Below are 26,654 nucleotides of genomic sequence, written 5' to 3'. Positions count from 1 at the left end.
AAACCCCGTCTCTACTAAAAATGCAAAAATTAGCCAGGTGCGATGGCGCACACCTGTGATCCCAGCTACTCGGGAGGCTGAGGCAGGAGAATTGCTTTAACCCAGGAGGCAGAGGTTGGAGTGAGCCGAGATCATGTGCCACTGCACTCTAGCCTGGGTGACAGAGACTCCATCAAAAAAAAGAAAAAAAATTAGCTAGGCCTGGTGGCAGGCACCTGTAATCCCAGCTACTTGGGAGACTGAGGCAGGAGGATTACTTGAACCCAGGAGGCGGAGGCTGCAGTGAGCCGAGGTCATGTTACCGCACTCCAGCCTGAGGAACAGACTCAGACTTTGTCTCAAAAACAACAATAGCAACAACAAAAAACCCAGAAAAAAACCTGCTTCTTCATACAAAAATAAAAAAATCTAATTTTATTTTATTTTATTTTTTGAGACAAGGTCTTGCTCTGTCCCCAAGGCTGTAGTGCAGTGGCACAATCATAGGTCATTGCAGCCTTGACCTGCCGGGTTCCAGCGATTCTTCCACCTCAGCCTCCCATAACAGCTGGGACTACAGGCGTGTGCCACAACACTTGGCTGATTTGTTTGTTTTCGGTATAGATGAAGTCTCACTATGTTGCCCAGGCTGGCCTTGAACTCTTGGCCTCAAGCAGTCCTCCTGGCATGGCCCCCGCAAAGTACTGAGATTATAGGCATGAGCCACCACGCCTGGCCAGATCTTTTACCTTCATTTTACTCATTGAGCTTTCTGTTTTCTGAACACTGGTAGCTAGTATCAAAGCTTCTAAAACGTCTTTGGGAATAAGTGAGGCATACAAGAGGCCTTCCCCCCATGTGGAGAGTCTTTCAGGGATTTATGTTCATTGTGTTTCACTTGAAGATTGTTTGTTTTTATTTTTGTTGTTTTCTGGAGACAGGGTCCCCAGGATGGACTGCAGTGTTGTGATCATGGCTCTTTGCAGCCTGGAACTCCTGGGCTCAAGTGATCCTCCTGCTCAGCCCTCTGTAAGCGCCTGGGACCACAGGCGCTCCACCACGCCTGGCTAATTTTTTGATTTTTTGGGAGAGATGGGGTCTCACTGTGTTGCCTAGGCTGTTCTTAAACTCCCAGGCTCTGGCGATCCTCTTGCCTCTCTCCCAGAGTGCTGGGGTACAGGCGTGAGTCACTGTATCCAGCTAAAGATTATTATTATTATTATTTTTTGAGATGGAGTCTAGCTCTGTCGCCCAGGCTGGAGAGCAGTGGCACGATCAAGGCTCACTGCAAGCTCCGCCTCCCGGGTTCACGCCATTCTCCTGCCTCAGCCTCCCGAGTAGCTGGGACTACAGGCGCCCAACACCACGCCTGGCTAATTTTTTGTATTTTTAGTAGAGATGGGGTTTCACTGTGGTCTTGATCTCCTGACCTCGTGATCCACCCACCTCGGCCTCCCAGAGTGCTGGGATTATTTGAGGGTTTTGTTGGTTTGTTTGTTTTGAGACAGAATCTTGCTCTGTCGCCCAGACTGGAGTGCAATGGTATGATCTCAGCTCACTGCAACCTCTGCCTCCCAGGTTCAAGCAATTTTCCTGTCTCAGCCTCCAGAGTAACTGGGATCACAGGCGCCCGCCACCATGCCCAGCTAATTTTTGTATTTTTTGTAGAGACGGGGTTTCACCATTTTGGTCAGGCTGGTCTCGAACTCCTGACCTCAGGTGATCCACCCGCCTCAGCCTCCCAAAGTGCTGGGATTACAGGCGTGAGTGACCGCCCCTGGCCTTATTTGAGTGTTTTTGGATAGGTCCTCCGGTGTGATGGGATTTCAGTGGACTCTGTGGTCCTCATCCCAGGGCTCATTTGTCTTCGTGTTTGTGGCATGCGGGTGATGACGGTTTTCGTTTCTTTTTTGGACGTACAGAGTGATCCCTGCAGGCCTGGAGGAGTTGGGCTCTCGGGGTGGCTCATGGACCTGCTGGGTCTCCTGTGGCTCAGCTTTTGGGGGACTGGCTGCTCCCGTCTGACAGGTGCTCCCCAGCGAGTAACACACAGTCTCTCTCCCCCTCCGCATCATGTCAGGACTTCCTCCCAGCTGACATCCAGGCTCAGTTTGCCATCAGCCGGGAGCTAATCCGGAACATCTACAACAGCTTTCACAAGCTTCGCGACAGGGCCGAGCGGATCGCGTCGCGGGCCATCGACAATGCGGCAGATCTTCTCATATTCGGGAAGGAGCTAAGGCAGGTGACCTTTCAGCTTCTGCAGGGGCACGCGCGGTGGGATGGAAATCCACGCTGGTGAAGGGCTTGGGCAGAAAGTGCATTTACTGTAATAACCAGCATCCTGACCTGTTTCACCCCAGAAGGGGCAGAAAGTGGGTCAGGCACATGGGGGGTCATATTTAGAAGAAACACGGGAGAATTTCAGCCCTGAAACACAGATTTCTGAGCACGAGTAAATGCTCACCAGTTTCTAGTCTGGTAGTTTTCCCACTGTCAGGATGAGACTTTAAAAAAAGATCCCAGGCCAGGCTGGGTGGCTCATGCCTGTGATCCCAGCACTTTGGGAGGCCAAGGTGGGTGGATCACTTGAGGTCAGGAGTTCGAGACCAGCCTGACCAACATGATGAAACCTTGTCTCTGCTAAAAAAGTACAAAATTAGCTGGTCGTGGTGGCACATGCCTATAATCCCAGCTACTCGGGAGGCTGAGGCAGGAGAATTGCTTGAACCCAGGAGGTGGACATCGCAGTGAGCCGAGATTGTGCCATTGCACTCCAGCATGGACAACAAGAGCGAAACTTCATCTCAAAAAATAAAAAAATTAAAAAAAGAGCCCTGGCTGGGCACGGTGGCTCACGCCTGTAATCTCAGCACTTTGGGAGGCCAAGGCAGGTGGATCATGAGGTCAGGAGTTCAAGACTAGCCTGACCAAGATGGTGAAACTCCCTATCTACTAAAAATACAAAAAAAAAAAAAATTAGCTGGGCATGGTGGTGGGCGCCTGTAATCCCAGCTACTTGGGAGGCTGAGGCGGAGAATTGCTTGAACTTGGGAGGCGGAGGTTGCAGTGAGCTGAGATTGTGCCACTGCACTCCAGCCTGGGCGACAGAGCAAGACTCCATCTTAAAAAAAGAAAAAAAGATCCCTTTGACTTGGGGAAGAACAGACCATGGGCTAGCAATGCTTCCTTTGCCTGAGGGGAGGGGAGACCCCACCCAGGACTCTGCTCCCCCCAGCAGTGCCCCTCACCTGTGCACACATGTCACCTGGGGGCTGGTAGGGAAGAACAGATGCAGCAGGGCCTGGGGTGCAGCCTCAGGGCCACTCTTTCTCCTGGGCTTCCAGGGTCCCCACAGGCCACTCTTTGAGCAGCAGGGGCACAGGACGGGGGAGCATGCAGGTTGCCGTGGAGGACGCAGTGTTGAGAGCTGCACGTCTGTGGCGGGGGATGCCAGGCTTGACTGCGGGGTGAGCTCCAGGCCTTGAGTGTCTCCTCTCGTGTGCTTGCTCCCTCAGTGCAATCGGGTCCGACACAACCCCGCTGCCCTCCTGGGCCGCTCTGAACAGCAGCACCTGGGGGTCCCTGAAGCAGGCTCTGAAAGGCCTGTCTGTGGAATTCGCGCTGCTCGCCGATAAGGCCGCACAACAGGTGAGTGGATTGGTTCTCCCAGGCGCCTGTTCCAGAGAACACACTATGCCTTGGCATGGGGAGCGCCTCCTGCTTACACGGGCTTCACAGTTTGTTTTTGTTTTGGTTTTTTGAGACGGAGTCTCGCTGTGTCACCAGGCTGGAGCGCTGTGGTGCGATCTCGGCTCACTGCAACCTCCGCCTCCCGGGTTCAAGTGATTCTCCTCCCTTAGCCTCCTGAGTAGCTGGGACTACAGGTGTCCACCACCGCGGCTGGCTAATTTTTTTTTTTTTTTTTTTTTTTTTTTTTTTGAGACGGAGTCTTGCTCTGTCACCCAGGCTGGAGTGCAGTGGCTGGATCTCAGCTCACTGCAAGCTCCGCCTCCCGGGTTTACGCCGTTCTCCTGCCTCAGCCTCCCGAGTAGCTGGGACTACAGGCGCCCGCCACCTCGCCCGGCTAGTTTTTTTGTATTTTTTAGTAGAGACGGGGTTTCACCGTGTTAGCCGGGATCGTCTCTCGATCTCCTGGCCTCGTGATCCGCCCGTCTCGGCCTCCCAAAGTGCTGGGATTACAGGCTTGAGCCACCGCGCCCGGCCTAATTTTTTGTATTTTTAATAGAGACGAGGTTTCACCATGTTGGTCAGGCTGGTCTCCTGACCTCAGGTGATCCGCCCACCTCGGCCTCCCAAAGTACTGGGATTACAGGCGTGAGCCACTGCGCCCAGCCGGCTTCCCAGTTGTGAGCTGAGTGAGTGAGCAGCTGTGCCCTGGGTGGGAGCTGCCTGTCCCCATCTGTTCCTGGTGGCTCCCTAGGAGTGTTTATGCTTTCGAGAGGGGTTGCCAGTGACAAAACAGATAGGGCTGTAGTCTTGAGTGTTGATTTTGCTGAGGTTGGAAGAGAAGATAGACTCTGTCTTTGAAAAGATCATCTCAGACTTCCAGGCATACTCCTGGGTGGACCAGATAGTTCCCACTTTGCTGTCTGAGTCAACTAGGATTTGGCACTGGAGACTTAACTCATCAGAATGATGATGAAGCCCCAGCACCCAAGAGGCTCCCACCTCCCACTCCACACACAACCTCAGGAAGTGCTTCTGCTGCATGGGCAGAAGCTGTTTTTAGAAATCCACCAAGATCTTGGAGTCGTTTGGGATCAGTTTGAAGATACGGTGTTTACTATCACGCTGCAAGGCTCATCTGGGTGCTTTTATGTTAAAAAACTGTTAGTGGCTGGGCATGGCGGCTCACACCTATCATCCCAGTGCTTTGGGAGGCCGAGGCAGGAGGACTGCTTGAGCCCAGGAGTTCGAGACCCAGCCTGGGCAACAGAGCAAGATCTCATCTCTATAAAAAAAAAAATTAGCCAGGGGTGGTGGTGCATGCCTGTAGTCCCAGCTACTCAAGAGGCTGAAGTAGGAGGATCACCTGAACCCAAGAGGTAGAGGCTTCAGTGAGCCGTGATGGTGCCACTGCACTCCAGCCTGGGCGACAGAGTGAGACCCGGTCTCAAAAATAAAAAAAAGCTGACGTAGTTGTGAACGTGGGAGCTTGCTACTTAGTTCCTATTTCTTGGGAAAGTGGCCTCCAGGCTGCTTGTATTGGTTTGAAGTAAGTGATCAGATCATGCCCATGAGGGCCGCGCTCCCCGCTGAGCCCCGGAGCTCCTGATGGCTTGGTGAACCCACGTGCTGTGGAGTCGGGGCTTTTCAAGCTGGAACCGGGGCGCTCAGGTGCCCGTGACGTTTTTCGTGCTGAAGAGGAAATTTGATGCCTTTGCTGGTGTGGAAAGTCCTGGGTTTTCTTCCTCTTCCGCCCCCGTGCTTGTGTGTTCCCTTTAGAAACGGAGGGAGGGCACTGTTGTTGTCTGTGGATTGGGGCTGAGTCTATTCTGTCTTCAGGTCTGTGTGCCCACTGCCCCCAGGTGGAGGGAACCGAGAACGGGGGGCTGGGGGCTTGTCAGCATAGAGACAGAGGAGCTCAGGGCCACCTGCCCTGGGCATCGCGCATCTGTGCTGTGACTGTGCTCAAGCTACTTTGGTCTCCAGGCCTCAGTTTCCCCATCAATTAAATACAAGGGGGTTGGACTATATTATTAAAAGAGCTATTTCCTTTTTTTTTTTTTTTATTTTTGAGACACAGTCTTGCTCTGTTGCCCAGGCTGGAGTGCAGTGGTGTGATCTCGGCTCACTACAACCTCTGCCTCCTGGGTTCAAGCGATTCTCCTGCCTCAGCCTCCCGAGTAGCTGGGATTACAGGTGCCCACCACCACGCCTGGCTAATTTTTGTATTTTTAGTAGAGACGGGGTTTCACCATATTGGCTGGGCTGGTCTCAAACTGCTGACCTCAAGTGATCCGCCCACCTCGACCTCCCAAAGTGCTGGGATGACAGGCACGAGCCTCTGTGCCCGGCCAAAAGAGCTGTTTCTGTAACCTGCTGACTCTTTCCTCCAAACTCCGTGTGCAAAGCATAAAAGGTGTTCCTGTCGTAGGGACCCAGACCCTCGCCACATTCCACTCCCTCTGCAGCAGGTGGCTGCCGGCAGGGACCCAGAGTGCCCCAGGGCTCTGCAGAGCGCAGGATCAGCATCACTCATGAGGTGATTTCCAAGGTTTTTTCTGATTCAGCCCTGGACGCCGCATTTCCACCTTGAAGAGGAAGAGAAGGTTGAGGCTTCTGGTGCAGTAGGAGTTTGTGGCTTGAGGTTTTGCCCAGCTCTGTGACTCTTGGACATCTCATGAGTTGTGTTTGGGGACTGCAATGTCTGGAGAAGTGCTGTTTCCTGAATCTCTCTCACTGTCCTTGGTTGTGGTGAAATGGAGCTTTTACGTGGAATGAACCTCGAGGCCTTTCATTTGATGCAGCAAAAGTTCCATCTCACCCTTGCTGTTCAGTCAGAGGCAGGGAGGACCGTTTTTCCTAATTCTGCTTGTACTTACACCAGTTTTACTCTCCCCAGACCTATTAGGAGCTGAAGGTAGCCATATCCCAGCAAGACACGTGAGACTCGGAGTAGGGTCTGTGTGTTCCACGGTGATGGGGCCTTCGCCTTGGTTAAAGGCACATGCATTGATGGTTGCGGGCTGCATGTGGCCCAGGATGGCTTTGAATGTGGCCTAACACAAGTCCGTAAACTTGGCCGGGCACAGTGGCTCACATCTGTAATCTCAGCACTTTGGGAGGCTGAGATGGGCAGATCACCTGAGGTCAGGAGTTCGAGACCAGTCTGGCCAACATGGTGAAACCCCATCTCTACTAAAAATACAAAAAATCAGCCAGGCACAGTGGCACACACCTGTAATCCCAGCTACTCGGGAGGCTGAGGCAGGAGAATCGCTTGAACCTGGGAGGCGGAGGTTGCAGTGAGCTGAGATCACGCCACTGTATTCCAGCCTGGGTAGCAGAGGAAGATCCTGTCTCAAAAAACCCCAAATCTGTAAACTTTCTGAAAACATGAGATTTATGCACAGACTTCCTTCCTTCCTTCCTTCCTTCCTTCCTTCCTTCCTTCCTTCCTTCCTTCCTTCCTTCCTTCCTTCCTTCCTTCCTTCCTTCCCTCCCTCCCTCCCTCCCTCCCTCCCTCCCTCCCTCCCTCGCTCCCTCCCTCCCTCCCTCTCTCTCTTTTGCTCATCAGCTGTCACAGTGTTAGTGTATTTTATGTGTGGCTCAAGACAATTCTTCTTCTTCCAATGTGGCCCAGGGAAGCCAAAACATTGGACACCCCTGGTTTCGGGCCTTGTCTAGCACTGAACCACAGACGGGACTTGGTGACAAATGACACAAGCAGAGGGACCCCCGAGTTCCCCCCCTTCTGCTGGGTCAGGGAATAAGCCTCCATTCTCCTGAGCCCCTGCCTGGTCAGGTGGGAGCTGGGCATCTGTGGTCAGCTGGCGTTTTCCGTCTTGAGTTTTAGAAACTCTTAGCACACCTCTTCTCCTGGCACATTTTACTGGCTGGAATCCTAGCTGCTTTGGGTGTGGGGTTGGTGGCTGGGGAGCTTCCTTGTTCAGTCGGCCTGAGGTCTGGCCTGGGCCAGTTCCTTCCTCCCAGAGTCAGAGGGGCTCCCCAGAACCACCAGCCAGGTCTGCAGGGGGCCCCCTTCCCCACCAGCCCACCCATGACCAGGCGGAGACGCCTTTGAGCCCAGGAGTCTTGATGGGAACAAGGCCTGCGTTCCCGCGGTACAGGGGCATCTTAGGGTCCCCTGGGGTACAGCAGAGCCTGGGCAGCACCCCTGGCTCCCAGTCCAGGACTGTGTCCCATAAAACTCCTTCTTGTCATTTCTTCTGCCTGCACCGTCTCCTGCTGAGGCTTGACGTGCAGGGCGTGGGGTGAGCTTTCTACCCCTGCCACGGGTGGAGGCTGGGGAATCGTGGGGGGAGCGTGGGGGGAGCGTGGTCTCCCTGAGCTGCTCAGTGAGCTGTGGGGACTGAGGGCGGGAGCTGTGGGGACAGGAGCCCTTCAGGGCCCGGGTGTGACTGAAGGCGTCGGTGTTGGGGGTTTCCCCAGGATACCTGCCCTCAGCCTGGCTTGGTTGCGGTTGTGGCTGGGGGTTCGGTGGTGAGCTGTGCAGGTCAGTGGTGGATGGGCTGCCCCCTCCACTGCCTTCCCCGGACCCCTGCTGTCTCCAGAGCTTGGATGCTCCCCGCTGTGGCAGCCGGAGCCCCGGGATTTGGACGGACTCTTCATACCGCAGATGCCTCTGAGCACTGTGCGTCCGGCGCTGTGCACTGTGCGTGGCCTGCGCCCCCACCGAGCGCTGCTACCCGTGAAAGCCGGGCCGGCGGAGGCAGTTTCTGTGTGGGGTCCGGCCCGTGGGGGCTACCTCGTGTCCCCGGGTGCTGTGGTGATCCTAGGAGCAGGGCATCCCTCTGCCATGACGGGGCCCCCTTCCACTCCAGGACTGCCCGCCGTTTGCTGTGCACTCACTGCCCTGTTGGGCTCTCTCTGTGGCTGTGCTGCCCGCACAGAGCCTCGTGTGAGGGTCAGTGTCCACTGCCACCCCCGCCGCCGAGTGTGGTGCTTCTGCGTGCAGCCCGAGGCGGCCGCCTCTCTTCCTGCATCAGCAGCACGTCCTGCCTGCAGCTGCCGTCTCTCCTACCCTGCGCCCCCTTCCCAGGCCTGCGTTTCTCTCTCCTGTTACTGATGCGGAGACCACACCCTCCTTCTCCCCCGTGTCCCTCCCGGGCGTCCACGTTTTCCACACAGCTCACAGCGTCCGATGGGAGGTCGGGTTTTCCGCAGTGCTTGATGGAGCCGTAGGAGTCGGGGGTCGGGGGCGCCTGGCTCTCCCAGCGTGTGTGTCGGGAGATTCGCCGGCTTTGCGAAGGCCTGAGGCAGGTGCGGCAGGCCGGGCTGATGAGCAGGAGGGCGGGCAGCCGTCCCGCGGGAACGCAGGCCTTGTTCCCATCCAGACTCCTGGGCTCGAAGGCGTCTCTGCCTGGTCATGGGTGGGCCGGTGGGGAAACGGGCCCCCTGCAGACCTGGCTGGTGGTTCTGGGGGGCCCCTCTGACTCTGGAAGGAAGGAACCGGTCCAGGCCAGGCTTGGGTCTCAGTTCCCGGGCAGGGGCCGGGTTCTGTATGCATCTGCGTGGGTGAGCTCCCCCTCGCCTTCCAGGGTAAGCAGGAAGAGAATGACGTGGTGGAAAAGCTGAACCTCTTCTTGGATCTGCTGCAGTCCTATAAGGTGAGTCTTGGCTGCTCCTTGGTTGGGGGCAGAACTTTCAGGAATGATCTTAGGATCCTTCAAGGGTCTAACTCCTGGGAGACGGAGGAGGAGCTGAGAAGCCAGGGCTGCAGGGGGAGACGGGGCCTTCCGTCTCGCGGGGCTGCTTCCCTCGGCCGGCTCCGCAGGGCCTGGTGCGGACACTGAGGGCAGCGGCGAATGGCTCCCCTGGCCCGGCAGGACCTGTGCGAGCGGCATGAGAAGGGCGTGCTGCACAAGCACCAGCGGGCGCTGCACAAGTACAGCCTGATGAAGAGGCAAATGATGAGCGCCGCCGCGCAGAACCGCGAGCCGGAGTCCGTGGAGCAGCTGGAGTCCCGCATCGTGGAGGTGGGTGTCGTGGCGGCGGAGCAGGCCCGTGGGAGCCTTTCCCCTCCTGGCCATGGTGGGACCACAGCCGTCCTGGTGGGCTCCCCTGGGTTGGCTCCATGTGTCTGGAACAGAGCTGGGGGTGCAGTGGAGGCAGGGAGCCGGCCCGGGTGCCTAGAGTTACACGGCTCCCTGCCCGGCGCTCCCTCCCCGGCCCTCTCTTACCTCGCCACCTTCCAAATGCCTGGTGAAGGCTGAAGGAGAAGGGGCCGTCCTGGCTCAGGGAGCGCGGTGGTGGTCCGGCCTTGGTGCTCCCGTTGCTGGCTGGGCGCAAAGGGCGGCTGTTTGCTTTGCAGCAGGAGAACGCGATTCAGACAATGGAGCTGCGGAACTACTTCTCCCTGTACTGCCTGCACCAGGAGACGCAGCTCATCCACGTCTACCTGCCCCTCACCTCCCACATCCTCCGCGCCTTCGTCAACTCTCAGATCCAAGGGCACAAGGAGGTGAGTCCGCCCTGCCCTGGCCGCTGTCTCAGCCATGGCCTTTCTTTCTCCCGCCGCCCTTCCTTCCAGCCTGGCAGCGCGGTGGCCGGCCGCCCTCGAGAGGTATTTTAGTGCAGTTGGGGTCCTTATGGGCTTCGGAACACGGTGCTCACCCAGATCTTCTAGTCTCCTGTGTAGCCAAGATCAGAATTGTGAGGGTGTCCCCAGTGATTCCTGCAGGGTGGAGAGAGGCGCACACAGGGACAGTCTGCCTTCTGGAGGGATTTGAGGAGTCCAAGGCTCCAGCACCCCGAGGCGGAGAGAAGGGTTCTGGTCACCTGGGAGCGCCGTAGGTGGGTGTTTTTCGAAGATCCCTGGCCAGCCTCCTCCAGATGGCGGTTCCTTCAGCCTGTGAGAAGAAACGCTGCCAAGGTCGTGGGGGAAGCCTCCCTTGATTTCTGGTGGCTAGCTCACGGCAGCGCCGCTGCGATTACAGGCGCGAGCCCCTGTGCCCGGCTGAAACTCTGTTTATTAAGTAGCTGCAAGCAGTTTTGAAGCCGTGGTCTGTGGTTTGTGTTGAACGGCACCGAGTGTCTGGGATGGTCACGAGATTCCACACTGTCCCCGGGAGGTGCTTGGTGCCTTGCGGGCCGTCCGGCAGTTTGGGAATGGCTGGCCGGAGGCGGCCGTGGTGCGGCTGGAGAGGTGGGGACAGCTGCTGTATTAGGAGCATCACTGAGACACGGCCAGGGTCTCAGGGACCAGGTTGGGCTTGGACATGTGAGTGGCTGGGTGTGTTCTCAGTGAAGGAACGTGACCAACAGGCGGGGCCCTGTCCTGCCCGGGGCATGATGCCATAACCCCAGTCCTACCAGGTTTTTTATTGTGGTGATGAGGAATTTCCAGTCCTGTGATGCTGAGATGAGTGTGCTGTGGTCCAGTGACTCAGCCTCCCCTGCAGGCCCCCAGGGTGTGCCCTGCCCTTCTCTGGCCACCTGAGCCCCTGCCCGGCAGGTCTTGGCCTGACCCCTGCCTCACTGCCACGCTCCCCTCCTCCATCCACAGCATCCGTTCCTTACCCTGGTTCCCAAAGTGCTTGGCGAGTGGGGCTGCCGTTTGCATTCGGTTTGGGTGTTACTGATTTGGTGGATGTGGTCTCTGTGTTTCTGGTTTGCTGTTTGGTTTTGAGATGGAGTCTTGCTCTGTCGCCCAAGCTGGAGGGCAGTGGTGTCATCATAGCTCACTGCAGCCCTAGCCTTCCGAGTAGCTGGGACCACAGGCAGGCGCCACCACGTCCGACTAATATTTCTGATTTTCTGTGGAGACAGGGTGTCCCTATGTTGCCCAGGCTGGCCTTGGTGTTTGACCTGTCAAGGCTTCCATGAGGCCAGTGCCCGCACGGCAGCTAGAGCACGTACTGGCAATGACGCGATAGTAATGTTTCTCACGATTCCACGGCAGGCAGATTTGCGGCCCTTTGGTCCTGGGTGCAGGGACCGAGGCGTGGGCGTCTGTGACCACAGGTCACATGAGGTCGCTGGTCCACTCCTCGTTTGGGCTTCCTCTGTGCAGGATGGGCAGTACTGGTTCTGCCAGAGGTTTGAGGAGCTGATGCACCCGAGGGCCTCTCCCTCCCTGTCACTGGCAGGGGAAGGAATTGGGATTAGAGCGTGAGGAGCAGCCCCGGCCCCGCCTGCTGATGTTGTTCTCTTCGTGTTCCCTTCCAGATGAGCAAGGTGTGGAACGACCTGAGGCCCAAGCTCAGCTGCCTCTTTGCGGGACCACACAGTGCCCTGACCCCACCGTGTTCCCCGCCGGAGGACGGCCTGTGTCCTCACTAGCGCCTGAGGCTGAGGTGGTGCTCCCTGCGGCCGCACTAAAACCTCTTTCCAAACGGTGTGTCCAGTGTAATTCCCTTTGGACGGCAGCTCCCCTCCCCACCACGTGCTGCAGCCGGAGCAGAGGAGCTCACGCCTGCGGGTCGGGAGGGGCATCCATGGACCACAGGGGCAGCTGGGCCACACTGCCCTTCGCCCTGTGGCCTGCTAGCCTGGTGGAGAGGGGTGGTGGGGTTCTCTGGAATGGTTTTCTTCTGATACCCAGAGCCCTGCCGGGAGGCAGGGATCTCTCATCTAATAGAGTTTGTGCCTGGGAGAGCATAGGGGCGGGGCCTCCAGGTGCTGGAACAGTCGGGAGGGGCAGCGTCATGGTGCTGTCAGCCGAGGAGAGAGAGAGGGCAGGGCCGCCCTGCAGCCCAGGCATGGGACTGACCACGGACAGCAAGGGGACAGCCAGTGGTGCCAAGGCTGGGAGGGAGGGCCGTCGGGCATGGGGCACGCACGGTGAATTTTCTAGGGAACTCGCTGCAGTCAACACCAGGAGCCCTGGTCTGGGAGTGGCCTGTGGGGTCCAGTGGCCTCATGCCCTGTGCCCATACCATGACCCCATGTGTGCCCCTGTGTCCACACCATGACCCTGTGTGTGCTTGTGGTCTCAGGCCTGGAAGACAAAGGCGTGACGGAGAGCTGCGGCTCTGAGCGCGGGTGCTACAGCAGCTCTGTTCTCATCCCCTGGACTCCCTTGATTTCTGGTGACCAGTGTTGGAGTCTGCACCGTGCGGCACTGAGGCTGGATGGGCTGGCAGAGGACAGGTGGGGGCGTGGGGGACGTGTGTTCCATTCCAGCTGGGGCTTTAGAGGAGGGATAGCCCCTTTTTAAGTGGATTTTCTTCTCTGAGGCGCCTAGAGCCCTCCTCCCAGCCTCTTGCTGCACACTTGCCGTCCCGGCCACCTGCCCACAGAGGGGACTGGTCTTCCAGGCCCCTTCCCTTCTCTGGATGAGGAAGGCCATTCTCCTGAGCTCTGTGGGGGGTGAAATGTCCACCTCAGGCCTGGGTCTGCTCCTGCCCCAAACCCCTTTTGTGGAAGGCACACGGAGCCAGGCTGGGCTCCTAGACCCCTGCACTTCTCTGGAGCCTGAGGCCCCTCCCTGGCCGGGGGGAGGTGCTGGAAGAGGTCCTCCGGGCTCCAGGCTTTCCGAGGTCCCAACTTTCTGCAGCTGCTCGCTGGCCTCTGGGGTGTTCTCTCCTCTCACGGAGGACGCTTCCCTTCTGCCTGTACCTATGGGCAGCCATGGCCCAGGGATGGAAAGGGGACTGTGTGTGCCTCACAGGCAGGGGATCCGTCGTGCACCGTGAGCCAGCCAGAGGGAGCGGCTGTGCTGACTTGGGGGCTGTGGGGCTCGGGCCTAGCCAGGCCTGTGGTTCTGCTGGTGCCTTCCTGCTGTGGGCTGGGCTGCTTCCTCCTGACCAGATGAGCAGAGGGCATGTTCCCCTTGGAGCCCAGTGGGTGGGCTGTCCTGTGAGTCCCCAGCCCACCCGAGTCTTGGGCTGTGCTGCCTTCTGACCCCCCTCTGCAGAGACAGGTTCTCAGTTGGCATGAGTGGCACCGTGACACTTGAGCCATGAAGCATGACCCTGTGTGGGCAGAAGGCTGCAAGGACTCTCCGTCCTTCCTGCACCTGCCTGGGGCCTGTCCAGCTGCAGGACCACGGAGGCTGTGGGGAGCTGTGGCGGGCGTCAGGCGCTGTGGCCTTTGTGTCTCCAGAGTAGGCGAGGCACGCGCTCCTGACGCAGCCCTCCAAGGAGAGAGCAAAACTTCAGAATGAGCTTTTCTGAAGGAGCTTTCCTGGCAGGGACTCCGGGGTCAGTGAGTGTATGAGAGGCCACATGCCTGGTGGCATCTCCCTGTGGTGGAAACTTCAGGATCAGGGTCTCAGGGTCCTCGTATCCAGAGGCTGAGGACGGAGCTGGAAAGCAGAAGGGCAGGGGTGAGGAGGGAGCAGGAGGGCAGGGGTGAGGGGGAACAGGAGGGCAGGGGTGAGGGGGAGCAGAAGAGGGGTGAGAGGGAGCAGGAGAGCAGGGGTCGGGGGTACAGAAGGGCAGGGGTGAGGAGAGAGCAAGAGGGCAGGGATGAGGGGGGACAGGAGGGCAGGGGTGAGGAGAGCAAGAGGGCAGGGGTTGGGGGGCAGGAGAGCAGGGGGTGAGGGGGCAGGAGGGTTAGGAAGGCAGGGGTGAAGGGGGGCTGGAAGGCAGGGGTGAGGGGGGACAGGAGGGCAGAGGTGAGCGGGGACAGGAGGGCAGGGGTGAGGACAGCAAGGGGGCAGGGGTTGGGGGGCTGGAGAGTGGGTCCTGGAGAGCAGGGGTGCGAGGGTCAGGAGGGCGGGGTGAAGCGGGGGCTGGAGGGCAGCGATGAGGAGGGCAGCCTGTCTCCCATGTGTGACTGTGGCCACTTCCTGTGTGCCCTGGTGTCGGCTCTGTGGAGGGGTGGGCACTGGCTTTGGAACACCTCCCTCCCAGTGCCTTCTAAAGGGCAGCAGGAAGAGGCCTGCCAGGCAGGGGCAGCAGAGGCCACCTTTCTTCTTCCTCCTTGGCCCCCGCCCTGTGCTGCCCGGGCAGGTCCCCAGGCCCAGGCGCTGAGAGGCTGTTTACTGCTGCAGGTGGAGGTCCGGTGCTGGAGGGAGGGGAGTTCCCCGCACGCCTCTCCAGCCCTCCTGCTGCCCATGGCCCAGGCCCAAGCCCAAGCCCAGGCCCAGGCCCAAGCCCAAGCCCAAGCCCAAGCCCAAGCCCAAGCCCAAGCCCAGGCCCAAGCCCAAGCCTGTGCCGGTCATTGCGGCCTCACCCAGCTGGCAGGGACAGCTGTGTGTGATGCTGCTGGAGATGCCAGATGCCATGTGCCCTGCGAGGACGGCTGGCGGGGCCGCGGGAGGGGGACTGCCAATCATGGTGAAAGGGGACATTTTCACTGGGTCCTCCTGGTTCGTGTCCTGCGTACTTGGGGGGCACTGTGCAGACAGCTGCCCTTTGTCTGCCGGAGACAGTGCAGGCAGGGAGACAGGTTTAGGGCTCTGACAAGGGGCACGGGGACTCCGAGCTGAGGGATGTCAGGGCGGCTCTGTGCGTCTGAGGCCTTTGTTCTTGCTTTGCGGGTCTGTTCATGTCCAAAGCACTTTAGGAGGCTGCAGGGATCAATACCCAATATACCCAATAAACTGGAATTGTTTACACGTGACCTACATTTTGGACGGTTTATCAATAAACGTGTGAACAACTGTTATTAAATGTGTATGAAAGTTGGGCAGGGGAGGGGACTAGCCTATGAGGCGTTCAGTCTGGGTTTTAGCCTAGAGCCCTTGGCTGAGCCTCAGCTTCCCACACTGTGCAGGGGGTTTTGAGAGGACACATCCCCAGCTTGCGGCTGTGTGTCCGAGCACGTGTGCCCCTGCCCTGGGCCAGCTGCCCGCCTCGGGAGCAGTCTCCATCCTCTCCTACCTCTGTGCAGCAATGTGGGCCGAAGCCCAGCACATCCGGCAGCTTCCTGTGGACCTGGCAGGCTGTGCTGGTGCCCAGAGGAGGACGTTTAAAAGGTTAGAGACCAGCCAGGCGCGGTGGCTCACGCCTGTAATCCCAGCACTTTGGGAGGCTGAGGCGGGTGGATCACCTGAGGTCAGGAGTTCAAGACCAGCCTGGCCCACATGGGGAAACCCCCATCTCTACTAACATACAAATATTAGTTGGGTGTGACAGTGTGCACCTGTAATCCCACCTCTTCAGGAGGCTGAGATGGGAGGATCGCTTGAACCTGGGAGGCGGAGGTTGAAGTGAGCTGAGATCGTGCCACTGTATTCCAGCCTGGGCAACAGAGCGAGACTCCATCTCCAAAAAAAAAAAAAAAAAAAAAAAAAAAAAAAAAAAAAAAAAACTGTTAGAGACCTTTATTTTTCTTTCCATCCAGTCAATTCCAGACGAAACCCAGCTCTGAGCCACTCGGTGCTCCCAGGTGAGGACAGTTTGTGGCTGTTCAGCAGCCACGTCTCCTGCCCAGGGGCTGCCCTGGGCTCCTGCTAGACCGTGTCCACCTCACGGAGCGTGTAGTCCAGGATGGTGTCCTGACCCTGGAACTTGAAGTACCCGTGGAATTTCTTCTTCTGAAGCAGGAGTGGAAACCAGTAGCTGTCATCGGGCCACATGTCCTTGAAGGGGATCTGGTCCAGCTGGAACCAGCATGGGCGCATTTCTGTACCGAGGGAGGAAGAGGGGCACTGATATGCAACCCAGACTTCATGCTTAAAAACATGGTTTTTCCGGCTGGGCGCGGCGGCTCATGCCTGGAATCCCAGCACTGTGGGAGGCCGAGGTGGGCGGATCACGAGGTCAGGAGATTGAGACCAGCCTGGCCACCATGGTGAAACCCTGTCTCTACTAAAAATACAAAAAATCAGCCAGGTGTGGTGGCGGGCGCCTGTAGTCCCAGCTACCTGGGAGGCTGAGGCAGGAGAATGGTGTGAACCTGGGAGGCAGAGTTTGCAGTGAGCCGAGATGGCGCCACTGCACTCCAGCCTGGGTGGCAGAGCGAGACTCCGTCTCAACAACAACAACAACAACAAAAACATGTTTTTTTGTAGAGATGGGGTCTCATTATATTGCCCAGACTGGTCTTGAACTCCTGAGCTCAAGCGATCCTTCTGCCTCGGCCTCCCAGTGCTGGGATTCCAGGTGTGAGCCCCGGCGTCTGGCCAGCCCAAACTTACACTGACTCTCTGAGGAGTTCACCGAGTGATCGTGAGGAACTTGACGATCGTTTGTATTTAATCCTCATGACCATGTTTCTCATTTTAGGGTAGGAAAATGGGCGCAGAGCAGGGGCGGGTACACTGCTGGAGCCTCAGTGCAGAGACCACTGCTCATGGGCCCCGCACTGGCACTGTGGGGTGGAGGGGGACGCAGGCTGCCCGCTGCCTGGCACTCAGAGATGGTTTGGGCTGATGGCCTTTCTCCCAGACAGGAGATGGGACCCGCAGAGTGGGGAGGGGGAGCAGGCCCCGTGAGACTCACCGTCGCTCTCCGTGGGGGTCCCCTGGATGCTGTCTGTGCAGAAGATATGCACGTCCATGAGCTCAGGCTCGCCCACGAACTCAAACACGATCTGGCCCACCTTGTGCAGGGCGTCCACCGTCAGACCGCTTTCCTCCTGCAGCTCCCTGCGGGCAGAGGTGGATAGGGGAGGGAGGCCGTCAGGGCATGGCGCCACGCCCACACGATGGCAGGGAAGAGGAGCTGGGCATCTACACACAGCCCAGGGAGCCACCAGGGTGGATGGGAGACCCAGGAGGATGTCGCCCAGAAGGTGTTAGCTGGTCCTGACCTGGCTGAGCTTCAGAATCGGCTTGAACTGTGAAGACAGAGTTTGGTTGAGCGGCTCTGGGGAGGGGCCCGGAGGTGGTGTGGAGCCGCTGGTAGGAGGAACAGTTCTTGTCCGTGCTGTATGTGCACCAGTGACAGCCCAGGCCCAGTGTAGTCAGCCACTTGTCCATGGTCTCGAGACCTGAGGGTGGCAGGTGGGGACCAACCCCACTTCCTTCCTTCCCAGTTACTTGCTTTTCCACAGCTGAGCATCAGAGCCCACGTAGCGGTAGTTATGACCGCAGGGGCCCTGGGACGCTGGTTCCGGGAACCCGGGCTCTATACTCTGGGCCTGTCTGCCCAAAGAAATGTCTGTCCAGCCTGGTGCCCCTTCTCTGGGAACACAGGATGAAACCACAGGCTTCTGTGATCTCTTTCCTGAGGGAGGAGCTCTGGTTTTAACTCTGGCCCCCGGGCTGCCCACACGGGACACGTGGCCTGGGCCTCTTCCTGCATGTTCTCGGGACACGTTCCCCACAGCTGTGCCTGGAGGAGGTGTGAGGGGCTGACTTCACCACGGAGTGCTCAAGTGCTGCCGTGCCTGGGAACAAGCCCTTCCCTGCTTCCCGCACACAGAGCCAGAAGGCTTCCCCGAAGTAGTCTAATGCTGTTGCTAATTTAAAAATTACATATTTGTTGTAGACAACCAGGACACAAAACGCCATAAACTCATCACCCAGGAATGCTACCGTTTCAGTGTTTTTCCTTTGGCTTTCTCCTCTGCTCATCTCTTAGAAAATGCAAACATTAACTCTTAATAGTTTAAAGTTAAAAAATAAAAATGCAAACAGGTTGGGTACAGGGTGGCTCATGCCTGTAATCCCAGCACTTTGGGAGGCCTGGGTGGGAGGATCGCTTGAGCCCAGGAGTTTGAGACCAGCCTGGGCAACATGGCAAAACCCTGTTTCTACAAAAAGAACAACAATTAGCCAGGCATGGTGGCACTCGCCTGTAGTCCCAGCTACTCAGGAGACTGAGGTGGGAGGAATGCTTCAGCCCAGGAGTTGGAGGCTGCAGTGAGGTGTGATCACTGCACTGCATTCCAGCCTGGGCAACCGAGCTAGACCCTGTCTAAAAAAAAAAAAAGGCAAACGTTATACACACTTTATACCTTGGGCTTTCCACACAAGAAAGGAGGAGTGCGTGACATTCTACACCTTAAGGAATCCAGCCGGCTTCTCAACTCCTATTTGGTATGGAAGAATAAAATGTTTCAACTTCGGGTTATGGTGGAAACCTGTGTTGGGCACAGCGGTGCTGCTGACCTCCCATTCTGAGCGTTGCTTGCTGTGCTCAGTAGGGTTCTTGCTCAGTCCCTCAGCAGAGGCTTCCCGAAGACCCACTCCATGCTGGGAGACCCTGGGGATACACGGGCTGAGCCGCTGGGTACCTCTGTCTGCTTCTGTTACCATGCCCGGCTAATTTTTCTGTTTTCCTTTTTTTTTTTTTTCTTTTTTGTAGAGACAGGGTCTTGCTATGTTGCCCAGGCTGGTCCTGAACTCCTGGGCTCAAGTGATCCTTCTGCTTTGGCCTCCCAGCGTGCTGGGATTTCAGGTGTGAGCCACCATGCCTGGCCTAAATGGTCGGATTGAAGTGATGCCTCCTCAGCTTAAACTGCAGGGACTAGAGAGGAAGCAGACCTGGAATCGGCATTTATTCATGGAGATGGCTAATGAAAGTTGGACTTAAGCTAAAAAATTAACGTGTGTTTCTACTTGTGGGGTACAAATGGCTCCCCAATTAGATGCAACAGAGATGTTCGGTGGGGCCTCGCCCGCCTCTTGGCGGCCGGCTGTTGCTCGTCTTCAGAAGCGTCACCTCCCAGTGGAATGTTGTGACTGATTTTAGTTCATCTTCCCCAGCTCATGGCAGCGTAGGAAGCATCAAGAATCCTCCGGGAGACAGAGCTGAAGCTCCATTTCCCAGGCGGGGAGCGCCAGGCAGGTGAAGACAATGCTGCTTCAGTTCTGCCCAAGTGTCTGCTCTATCCATGGCACTCGGTTCCCCACACAGCAGACGGGGAAGACGATGAGAAATTACATGAAACAAACAGGGTGGTGAGGCCTCTGTGGCGTGGAGAGGTGGGAGTGGCAGGTTCTGGCGGGCCTGCTTCCCATCGCTGCTCCTGCGTCCCTGGCCTCGCTGGTCTTTGGGGATCAGGGATGCTGTCTAGAAAGGTTGGCTCACACTGTGCACCTAAAGCCCAAATCTGCATGCCCCCACGATTCAGTACGCCCCACGTGCCTGTCCCCTGTCCCGCAGAGGAGGGTCTGAGTCTAGCCCTCTGGACCCCTGCAGGTGAGCGGGGAGGGCGCCTAAACCGGCTCTTGGCCTGGGAGTTAGGGCCCGTCCTGGGGTCCTCCTGATAGAATAGGGCTGAGTATTGCGTGGATAAAGCAGGGACCAGCCTCCCTGGAGACTGGGCTGCCGAGGCTCCTCCTGAGCAGCAAGGGCCTGGGGTTGCCCGAGGAGCAAACCCGTTCAGACTGGCAGGTACTGCAGCCCAGGGCCATGCTGGTGGCCTGTGGCTAATGGTACCTCATCTCCTGGACACGAGGCTGTTTGCTGCTGGGTTCCCCTAAGCACCAGCCTGTCTGGCTCCAGCACCCCCGTTCCTCACGCCTGCAGGTGCTCCCCAATGAGGAATTGTTTCTTTTCTTTAAGACGGTCTTGGCCGGGCACAGTGGCTCACGCCTGTAATCGCAGCACTTTGGGAAGCCAAGGCGGGTGGATCCCGTGAGGTCAGGCGTTCAAGACCAGCCTGGCCAACATGGTGAATCCCCCATCTCCACTAAAAATACACAAAAAAATTAGGCGGGCATGGTGGTGGGTGCCTGTAATCCCAGCTACTTGGGAGGCTGAGGCGGGAGAATCACTTGAACCCGGGAGGCAGAGGTTGCAGTGAGCTGAGATGGCGCTAAAATAAAAATTATGGCCAGGTGCGGTGGCTCACGCCTGTAATCCCAGCACTTTGGGAGGTCAAGGTGGGCGGATCATGAGGTCAGGAGATCGAAACTATCCTGGCTAACATGGTGAAACTCTGTCTCTACTAAAAAATACAAAAAATTAGCCGGGCGTGGTGGCAGATGCCTGTAGTCCCAGCTACATGGGAGGCTGAGGCAGGAAAATGGCGTGAACCCGGGAGGCGGAGCTTGCAGTGAGCCGAGATTGCACCACTGCACTCCAGCCTGGGTGACACAGCGAGACTCCGTCTCAAAAATGAAAAAAAAGAAATAAAATAAAAATTACATATCAGATTATATTAAAATAATAAACTTGTTTATCAAAATATCACAAAGTAGGAGCCACTGAGTAGAAAATATTTGTAATATATATAGTATCTGACAATTCACATCTAAAATGTATAAAGAATTACAAATAAATCAGAAATCGTGACCAGCCTGGGTAATACAGTGGGACCCCATCTCTTAAAAAAAAAAAAAAAAAAAATTCAGAAAAAGGTAACCAAATTCAAACACAGGCAAAAGGCTTGAGCAGATACTTCACAAAGAAGGATATCCACGTGGTCCCCAGACTCACAAAGAAGGATATCTGGCCGGGCGCGGTGGCTCAAGCCTGTAATCCCAGCACTTTGGGAGGCCGAGACGGGCGAATCACGAGGTCAGGAGATCGAGACCATCCTGGCTAACATGGTGAAACCCTGTCTCTACTAAAAAATACAAAAAACACTAGCCAGGCGAGGTGGCGGGCGCCTGTAGTCCCAGCTACTCGGGAGGCTGAGGCAGGAGAATGGCGTGAACCCGGGAGGCGGAGCTTGCAGTGAGCCGAGATCTGGCCACTGCACTCCACCCTGGGCGACAGAGCGAGACTCCATCTAAAAAAAAAAAAAGATACCGAGGCGGCCTGCAGACTCACAAAGAAGGATGTCCACACGACCTGCAGACTCCCAAAGGATATCAATGCGGCCCGCGACGCTGTGAAGGTGCTCCCCTTCCGCAGTCCTGAAGGCACGCAGAACTTCCGCGAGCTCACCGTCCCTACCAACATGGCAAAGATGAAAAAGAGAGAGTACCAAGTGTGGTTCAGCATTCGTTTGAATTAGCGAAACATCTGTGAAAAGACGCTTGGCAATCTCTGCTGAAGCTGAACATCGACAGTTTTCCTCCATGGTAACTGTCCACAGGAAAGGGTGCACACGGGCACCAAAAGACACGTCAGGACCGTTCCTGGCAGTCGCTTGCAACAGCTCCCAAGGGTAAGCCCTGCACGCACACCTGCAGCAGAGCTGGGGTCCTGCTCCAGAGAGGGTGAGCCTGCAGCAAAGCGGGTGAGCTGCAGCACGGGCCTCTGCAGGGCATTACCCAGCAGCTGGAGGAGCCACTGCTATGGCACATGTGATGCTGAAAAGAAGCCAGACAAGGGCACAGCCTCTAGGATCCCACACCATATTTGGGAACAGGCCAAAGTCATCAGCTGTGCCGGAAGTCAGGGTGGAGGGCGGGGTCCCACGGTCCACTTCTTTTTCTTTTCTTTCTTTTTTTTTTTTGGAGACAGAGTCTGGCTCTGTTGCCCAGGCTGGAGTGCAGTGGCGCGATCTCAGCTCACTGCAAGGTCCGCCTCCTGGGTTCACACCATTCTCCTGCCTCAGCCTCCCGAGTAGCTGGGACTACAGGCGCCCGCCACCTCGCCTGGCTAGTTTTTTGTATTTTTTAATAGAGACGGGGTTTCACCATGTTAGCCAGGATAGTCTCGATCTTCTGACCTCGTGATCCGGCCATCTCGGCCTCCCAAAGTGCTGGGATTACAGGCTTGAGCCACCACGCCCGGCCCACTTCTTTTTCTTGATCTATATGTTGGTTAAACAGGTGGACCTGCCAGGTGCGGTGGCTCACACCTGTAATTCCAGCACTTTGGGAGGCAGAGGCAGCTGGATCACTTGAGGTCAGTTCGAGACCAGCCTGGACAACATGGTGAAACTCTGTCTCTACCAAAAAATAAAAAAAATAGCCAGATGTGGTGGTGCACACCTGTAGTCCCAGCTACTCAGGAGGCTCAGGCAGGTGAATCGCTTGAACCGGGAGGTGGAGGCTGCAGTGAGCAGAGATCATGCCACTGTACTCCAGCCTGGGCAACAGAGCAAGACTCCATCTCAAAAAAAGAAACAGGTGGCCGGGTGCGGTGGCTCACACCTGTAATCCCAGCACTTTGGGAGGCCGCAGCGGGTGGATCACAAGGTCAGAAGATAAGATACCATCCTGGCCAACATGGTGAAACCCTGTCTCTACTAAAAATACAAAAATTAGCCGAGCATGGTGGCGGCCGCCTGTAGTCCCAGCTTCTCAGGAAGCTGAGGCAGGAGAATCGCTTGAACCCGGGAGGCGGAGGTTGCAGTGAGCCAAGATCATGCCACTTCACTCCAGCCTGGGTCACAGAGCAAGACTCCATCTCAAAAAACAAAAAAACAAAACAAAAAAAAACCCACTGTGCAATTTTCTCTATGTGCATGACACTTCAATAAAAGTGCAAGTTACGCTGGGCGCAGTGACTCACGCCTGTAATCCCAGCGCTTTGGGAGGCTGAGATGGGAGGGTCGCTTGAGGCCAGGAATTTGACACCAGCCTGGGCAACATGGCAAAACCCTGTCTCTACTAAAAATAAAAAAATTAGCCAGGTGTGGTGGTGTGCACTGGTAGTCTCAGCTACTCGGGAAGATGGCTTGAGCTCAGGAGGTCGAGACAGCCGTGGGCTATGACTGTGTCACCGCACTCTATCCTGGGCAGTCCTGATCTTATAGAATGATTCTGGAGAAAGACTGGCAGGAAGTGAATCATTAAATATGATTAAAAAGGGTGAGAGTGCCATGAAGGAAAGATACAGGATAAGATGTGTTGAGAACGACGGGTGGGGAAGGCACTTTCTTAGCTGTGAAAGCTGTCAGGGGTGGGGTGGGGGGACAACCGGATGAAGAGCAAGGTAGGCCACAGCTTGGGATGTCCCAGGAGCAGAGACTGGGGAGGGAGGGGGCAAGGCAAGCCCGTGGGGGGCTCAGTGGCTGACACAGGAGGGCGGCTGTAAGTGCACTGAGAGGTGTTAAGGGTTTAATGTGTGAGTATGCGTCTGTGTGTGTTGCGGGTTGGGGGAGACCCAGATGCAGTCTGGGAAGGGCCACCTGGCAGCTGTGTGGAATGGGGACTGCAGAGGGGAGGGTGGAGGCCATGAGGGCCAGCCCAGCTACGGGGCTGCTGCACCTGTCCAGGTGAGGGGGATGGAGCCAGGTTACACCCGAGGATGGAAGTCACAGGCTTCCTGCTCTGTGTCTCAGTTCCCCCACTCAAACCCTGGGCTGAGCGCAAGCCACCGCTGTATTCAGCAGTGAGGGTCTGGAGTGCTGGTGCCTCTGTTTGTGTAATATTTACAGAGGGTAGGAGGAAAGTTCTTTCGACCGTGACAAAGTTCAGAAGAAAATAAATCAGGGCTGCCAAGGGGGCCTGTGCTTTGCCTGTCACCAGCAGGACAAGGAGAAGAAATCCAGCCACGTGGAGCTCCTCCATCCAGCCTCCTCAGCTCTGCCGCCTGCTGCCCTCACACCCCCCACTTCTCTGCACAGCTGGTGCTCCTCCAGCCCTCTGTGCTTCTGCGAAGGTCTCCTTCCTCCCTCCCTCCATGCCCTCCCAGCCAACGTCAAGCCCTCAGAGTGTTTTCCTGGTACCCAGTTAATCACCCTTCCTTTCTCCTGGAGGCCCCTGGCCACCAGGTGTGGACCGGACCTCCTTCTGCGGGTCTCCTGAACCCGGCGCCAGACAACACGAGAGCTCCAGAGGCAGGGACTGACCTGTTCCTCCCTGTGTCCCCAAGCCCCACACAGAGCAGCGCTACCGAAATCCATGAGGTGATGGGTGGTCTTACCAGATCAAAGACAAAGGGCTGGGCAGGAGAACCCCCAGGGCCACCTCTCCTGCCTGTTTCCTGTGCTGCTGTTGCTCTGCACACACTCCTGGCATGGACATGCTGGATGCCCGATTCACACCCAGTGGTCCTCCTCCCCAGCTGCGGCCCCCAGCACAGCCTATCGCACTGGCACCTGCCATGGTGACTGATCAAATGTGTCTGCATGGCTGGAGCCCGGGGTCCCAGGCCTTAGAGGGGAAGCACACGCAGGGCTCTCCAAACTGAGGGTTGGGACCCACATGATCCGGGAAATCAGCTTAGTGGATTACAATTGAAAAAAAGGGTCAAGCCAGTGGCTCACGCCTGCAATCTCAGCACTCTGGGAGGCCCAGGAGGGAGGATCGCTTGAGCCCAGGAGTTAATGAGACCCCATGTCTACGAAGAATTAAAAAACTGAGCATGGTGGCATGTGTCTGTGGTCCCAGCTATTTGCGACACTGAGGCAGGAGGATCGTTTGAGCCCAGGACTTTGAGGCTGCAGTGAGCCATGAGGGTCCCACTGCACTCCCGCCTGGGTGAGATCCCATCTCTGGAGAAAAAAAGAGACATGAATCGGAAAAGTAGAGTGCCCTTTGATGTAATCAGGGCAGCTACTGCAACTTATTTTAGCTGTACCTGCATACCTGAGTGTGTATATTCTATCATATAAAACGTGTTTCTTACTGCAGGTTGTGATGAAAAAATTGGAAAGCCACTGGGGTCCTGGCTTTCTTGTGTGCCAGGACCCTCTTTACTCTGTAGTTCTCCTCTCCAGGGAAGCTGGCCTACCTTTCTCAGAACAAAAACATGAATGGGGGCTAACATCTGTGCAGCGATGTTTACACAGATGATCTCATTTACCCTGTGAGGGGTGAGGGGTGTCTGGAGGACTGTGTGATCTTGGGTAAACGGCTCAACCTCTCTGGGCTTCAGTTCCTTCCTAGGTGAAGCTGGCTGTGTTAAGGATGCAGACTTTGTGTACACTGGGTGTGAGATAAAAGCAATCATCAGCGCCACTGAACAGACAGAGGAACCAAGTGACTGACGAGCCCTTCGGTGACAGTGAGGGTGCCGGGAGGGTTCAATTCAAGCCATGATGCACAGAAGCTTCCAGATACACCCTGAAGCCCCCAGCACCACCACGCCACAACAGCTAACACGCACTCAGCACTCACTACACACCATGCACAACAGCTAACACACACTCAACACGCACCACACACAACAGCTAACACACACTCAGCACTCACTACACACCACGCACAACAGCTAACACACTCAACATGCATCACACACCACGCACAACAGCTAACACGCACTCAGCACTCACCACACACCACACACAACAGCTAACACACTCAACACGCACCACACTACACACAACAGCTCACACTCAACATGCACCACACACCACAGCTAACACACACTCAACACTCACCACACACCACACACAGCAGCTAACACACACTCAGCACTCACCACGCACTGTTCTAAGTCCTTTGTGTTCATTTCCTCATTTCATCTTCACAAGAGTCCTAAGGGCTGCGGACTGGTCTTCATTCTGAGATGAAGACACTGAGGCTCACAGGTTAACTCCCTGCTCCGGGTCACTTAGCTCTAAGGGGTGAAACCAAGGGTGTGGCCCTACAGCCCAAATCCCTGTGCCCTGGGAAAGCCGGTTCCACGGCCAGACCTGCCCTGTCCTTACCTCCTGGCCCCATCCTCGATGGTCTCTCCTTCTTGCACTTTGCCCCCGAAACCATTCCACAGGCCGGCCCCGAAGCCTCGCTTTTTCATGCCCAGGAGAACTCGCTGAGGCTGCAGGACAAGCACCAGGGTATAGAGCCTGGAGGCGCCCATGGTCCCTGGGTTCTGAAAGGAAGGCGAGAGGGCAGTCAGTTATGATGCGCGTGGAGGAAGCACGTGCCAGGGGCCAGGAGGACTGGGATGTGCTCTGGGAGGCAGGGTTGGGGGGGGGGGTACGCTGTAATTCCCCAGCCCTGCCACGTGTGGCTTCCCTTGTGGCAGGTGGAAACCTGCCATTGAACCAATGATTTTCTGGGGTAGAAACAGAACCCAGTGGTCAGCAGGGCTGATCAAGCACAACACAGGCTGGCGCTACCTTCCTTCTCCACAACTCAGCCCTCAGGTGCAGAGGACATGACTTTTCCAGACTGCACTCTTGCTCCTGCGTCTACCCCCAGGAACGCCCTCCCATAGGCACACAGTGGGGAACAACGGTCCCCGTGCCTGACCAGCACCAAAATAACCACAGTTTATCCTGTGGTTCTCAGGTCAGGCTTCAACTCTGGCCTTTTGATTAATAGGAGCTTCTTTCAGTCTAGTGGGACCTGGCCTCTCTGTAGCAGGCTTCCAGATCCCCAGGAAATGTGTGGT

General features: G+C 56.7%; 3 protein-coding genes across 5 annotated transcripts in view; 1 reads left to right on the top strand and 2 right to left on the bottom strand.

Moving 5' to 3' along the window:
* SNX8 (sorting nexin 8) overlaps nucleotides 1-12,023 on the top strand; it is a 57,174-nt gene extending 45,151 nt beyond the window's left edge. The window contains exons 6-11 of the mRNA XM_050784251.1: nucleotides 2,060-2,220; nucleotides 3,498-3,630; nucleotides 9,228-9,296; nucleotides 9,516-9,665; nucleotides 10,001-10,150; nucleotides 11,857-12,023. Of these exons, the coding sequence (XP_050640208.1) occupies nucleotides 2,060-2,220; nucleotides 3,498-3,630; nucleotides 9,228-9,296; nucleotides 9,516-9,665; nucleotides 10,001-10,150; nucleotides 11,857-11,970 (777 nt within the window). The 3' untranslated portion in view covers nucleotides 11,971-12,023. The remainder of the gene's footprint in view (nucleotides 1-2,059; nucleotides 2,221-3,497; nucleotides 3,631-9,227; nucleotides 9,297-9,515; nucleotides 9,666-10,000; nucleotides 10,151-11,856) is intronic.
* Nucleotides 1-26,654, bottom strand: part of CHST12 (carbohydrate sulfotransferase 12) — a 515,718-nt gene that overhangs the window by 226,809 nt on the left and 262,255 nt on the right. The window lies entirely within an intron of this gene.
* The window catches only part of NUDT1 (nudix hydrolase 1), a 1,171,653-nt gene continuing 1,160,886 nt past the window's right edge, over nucleotides 15,888-26,654 (bottom strand). For both annotated transcript variants that reach the window (XM_050784287.1, XM_050784288.1), the window contains exons 3-5: nucleotides 25,966-26,129; nucleotides 17,022-17,167; nucleotides 15,888-16,203 (exon numbers count right to left, since the gene is read on the bottom strand). In XM_050784287.1, the coding sequence (XP_050640244.1) occupies nucleotides 16,031-16,203; nucleotides 17,022-17,167; nucleotides 25,966-26,117 (471 nt within the window). In that variant the 5' untranslated portion in view covers nucleotides 26,118-26,129 and the 3' untranslated portion in view covers nucleotides 15,888-16,030. The remainder of the gene's footprint in view (nucleotides 16,204-17,021; nucleotides 17,168-25,965; nucleotides 26,130-26,654) is intronic.

Source organism: Macaca thibetana, chromosome 3 (assembly GCF_024542745.1).
Source record: "Macaca thibetana thibetana isolate TM-01 chromosome 3, ASM2454274v1, whole genome shotgun sequence".
In the NCBI taxonomy this organism is placed as follows: domain Eukaryota; kingdom Metazoa; phylum Chordata; class Mammalia; order Primates; family Cercopithecidae; genus Macaca; species Macaca thibetana.
This window is presented reverse-complemented; position numbering and strand designations above follow the sequence as displayed.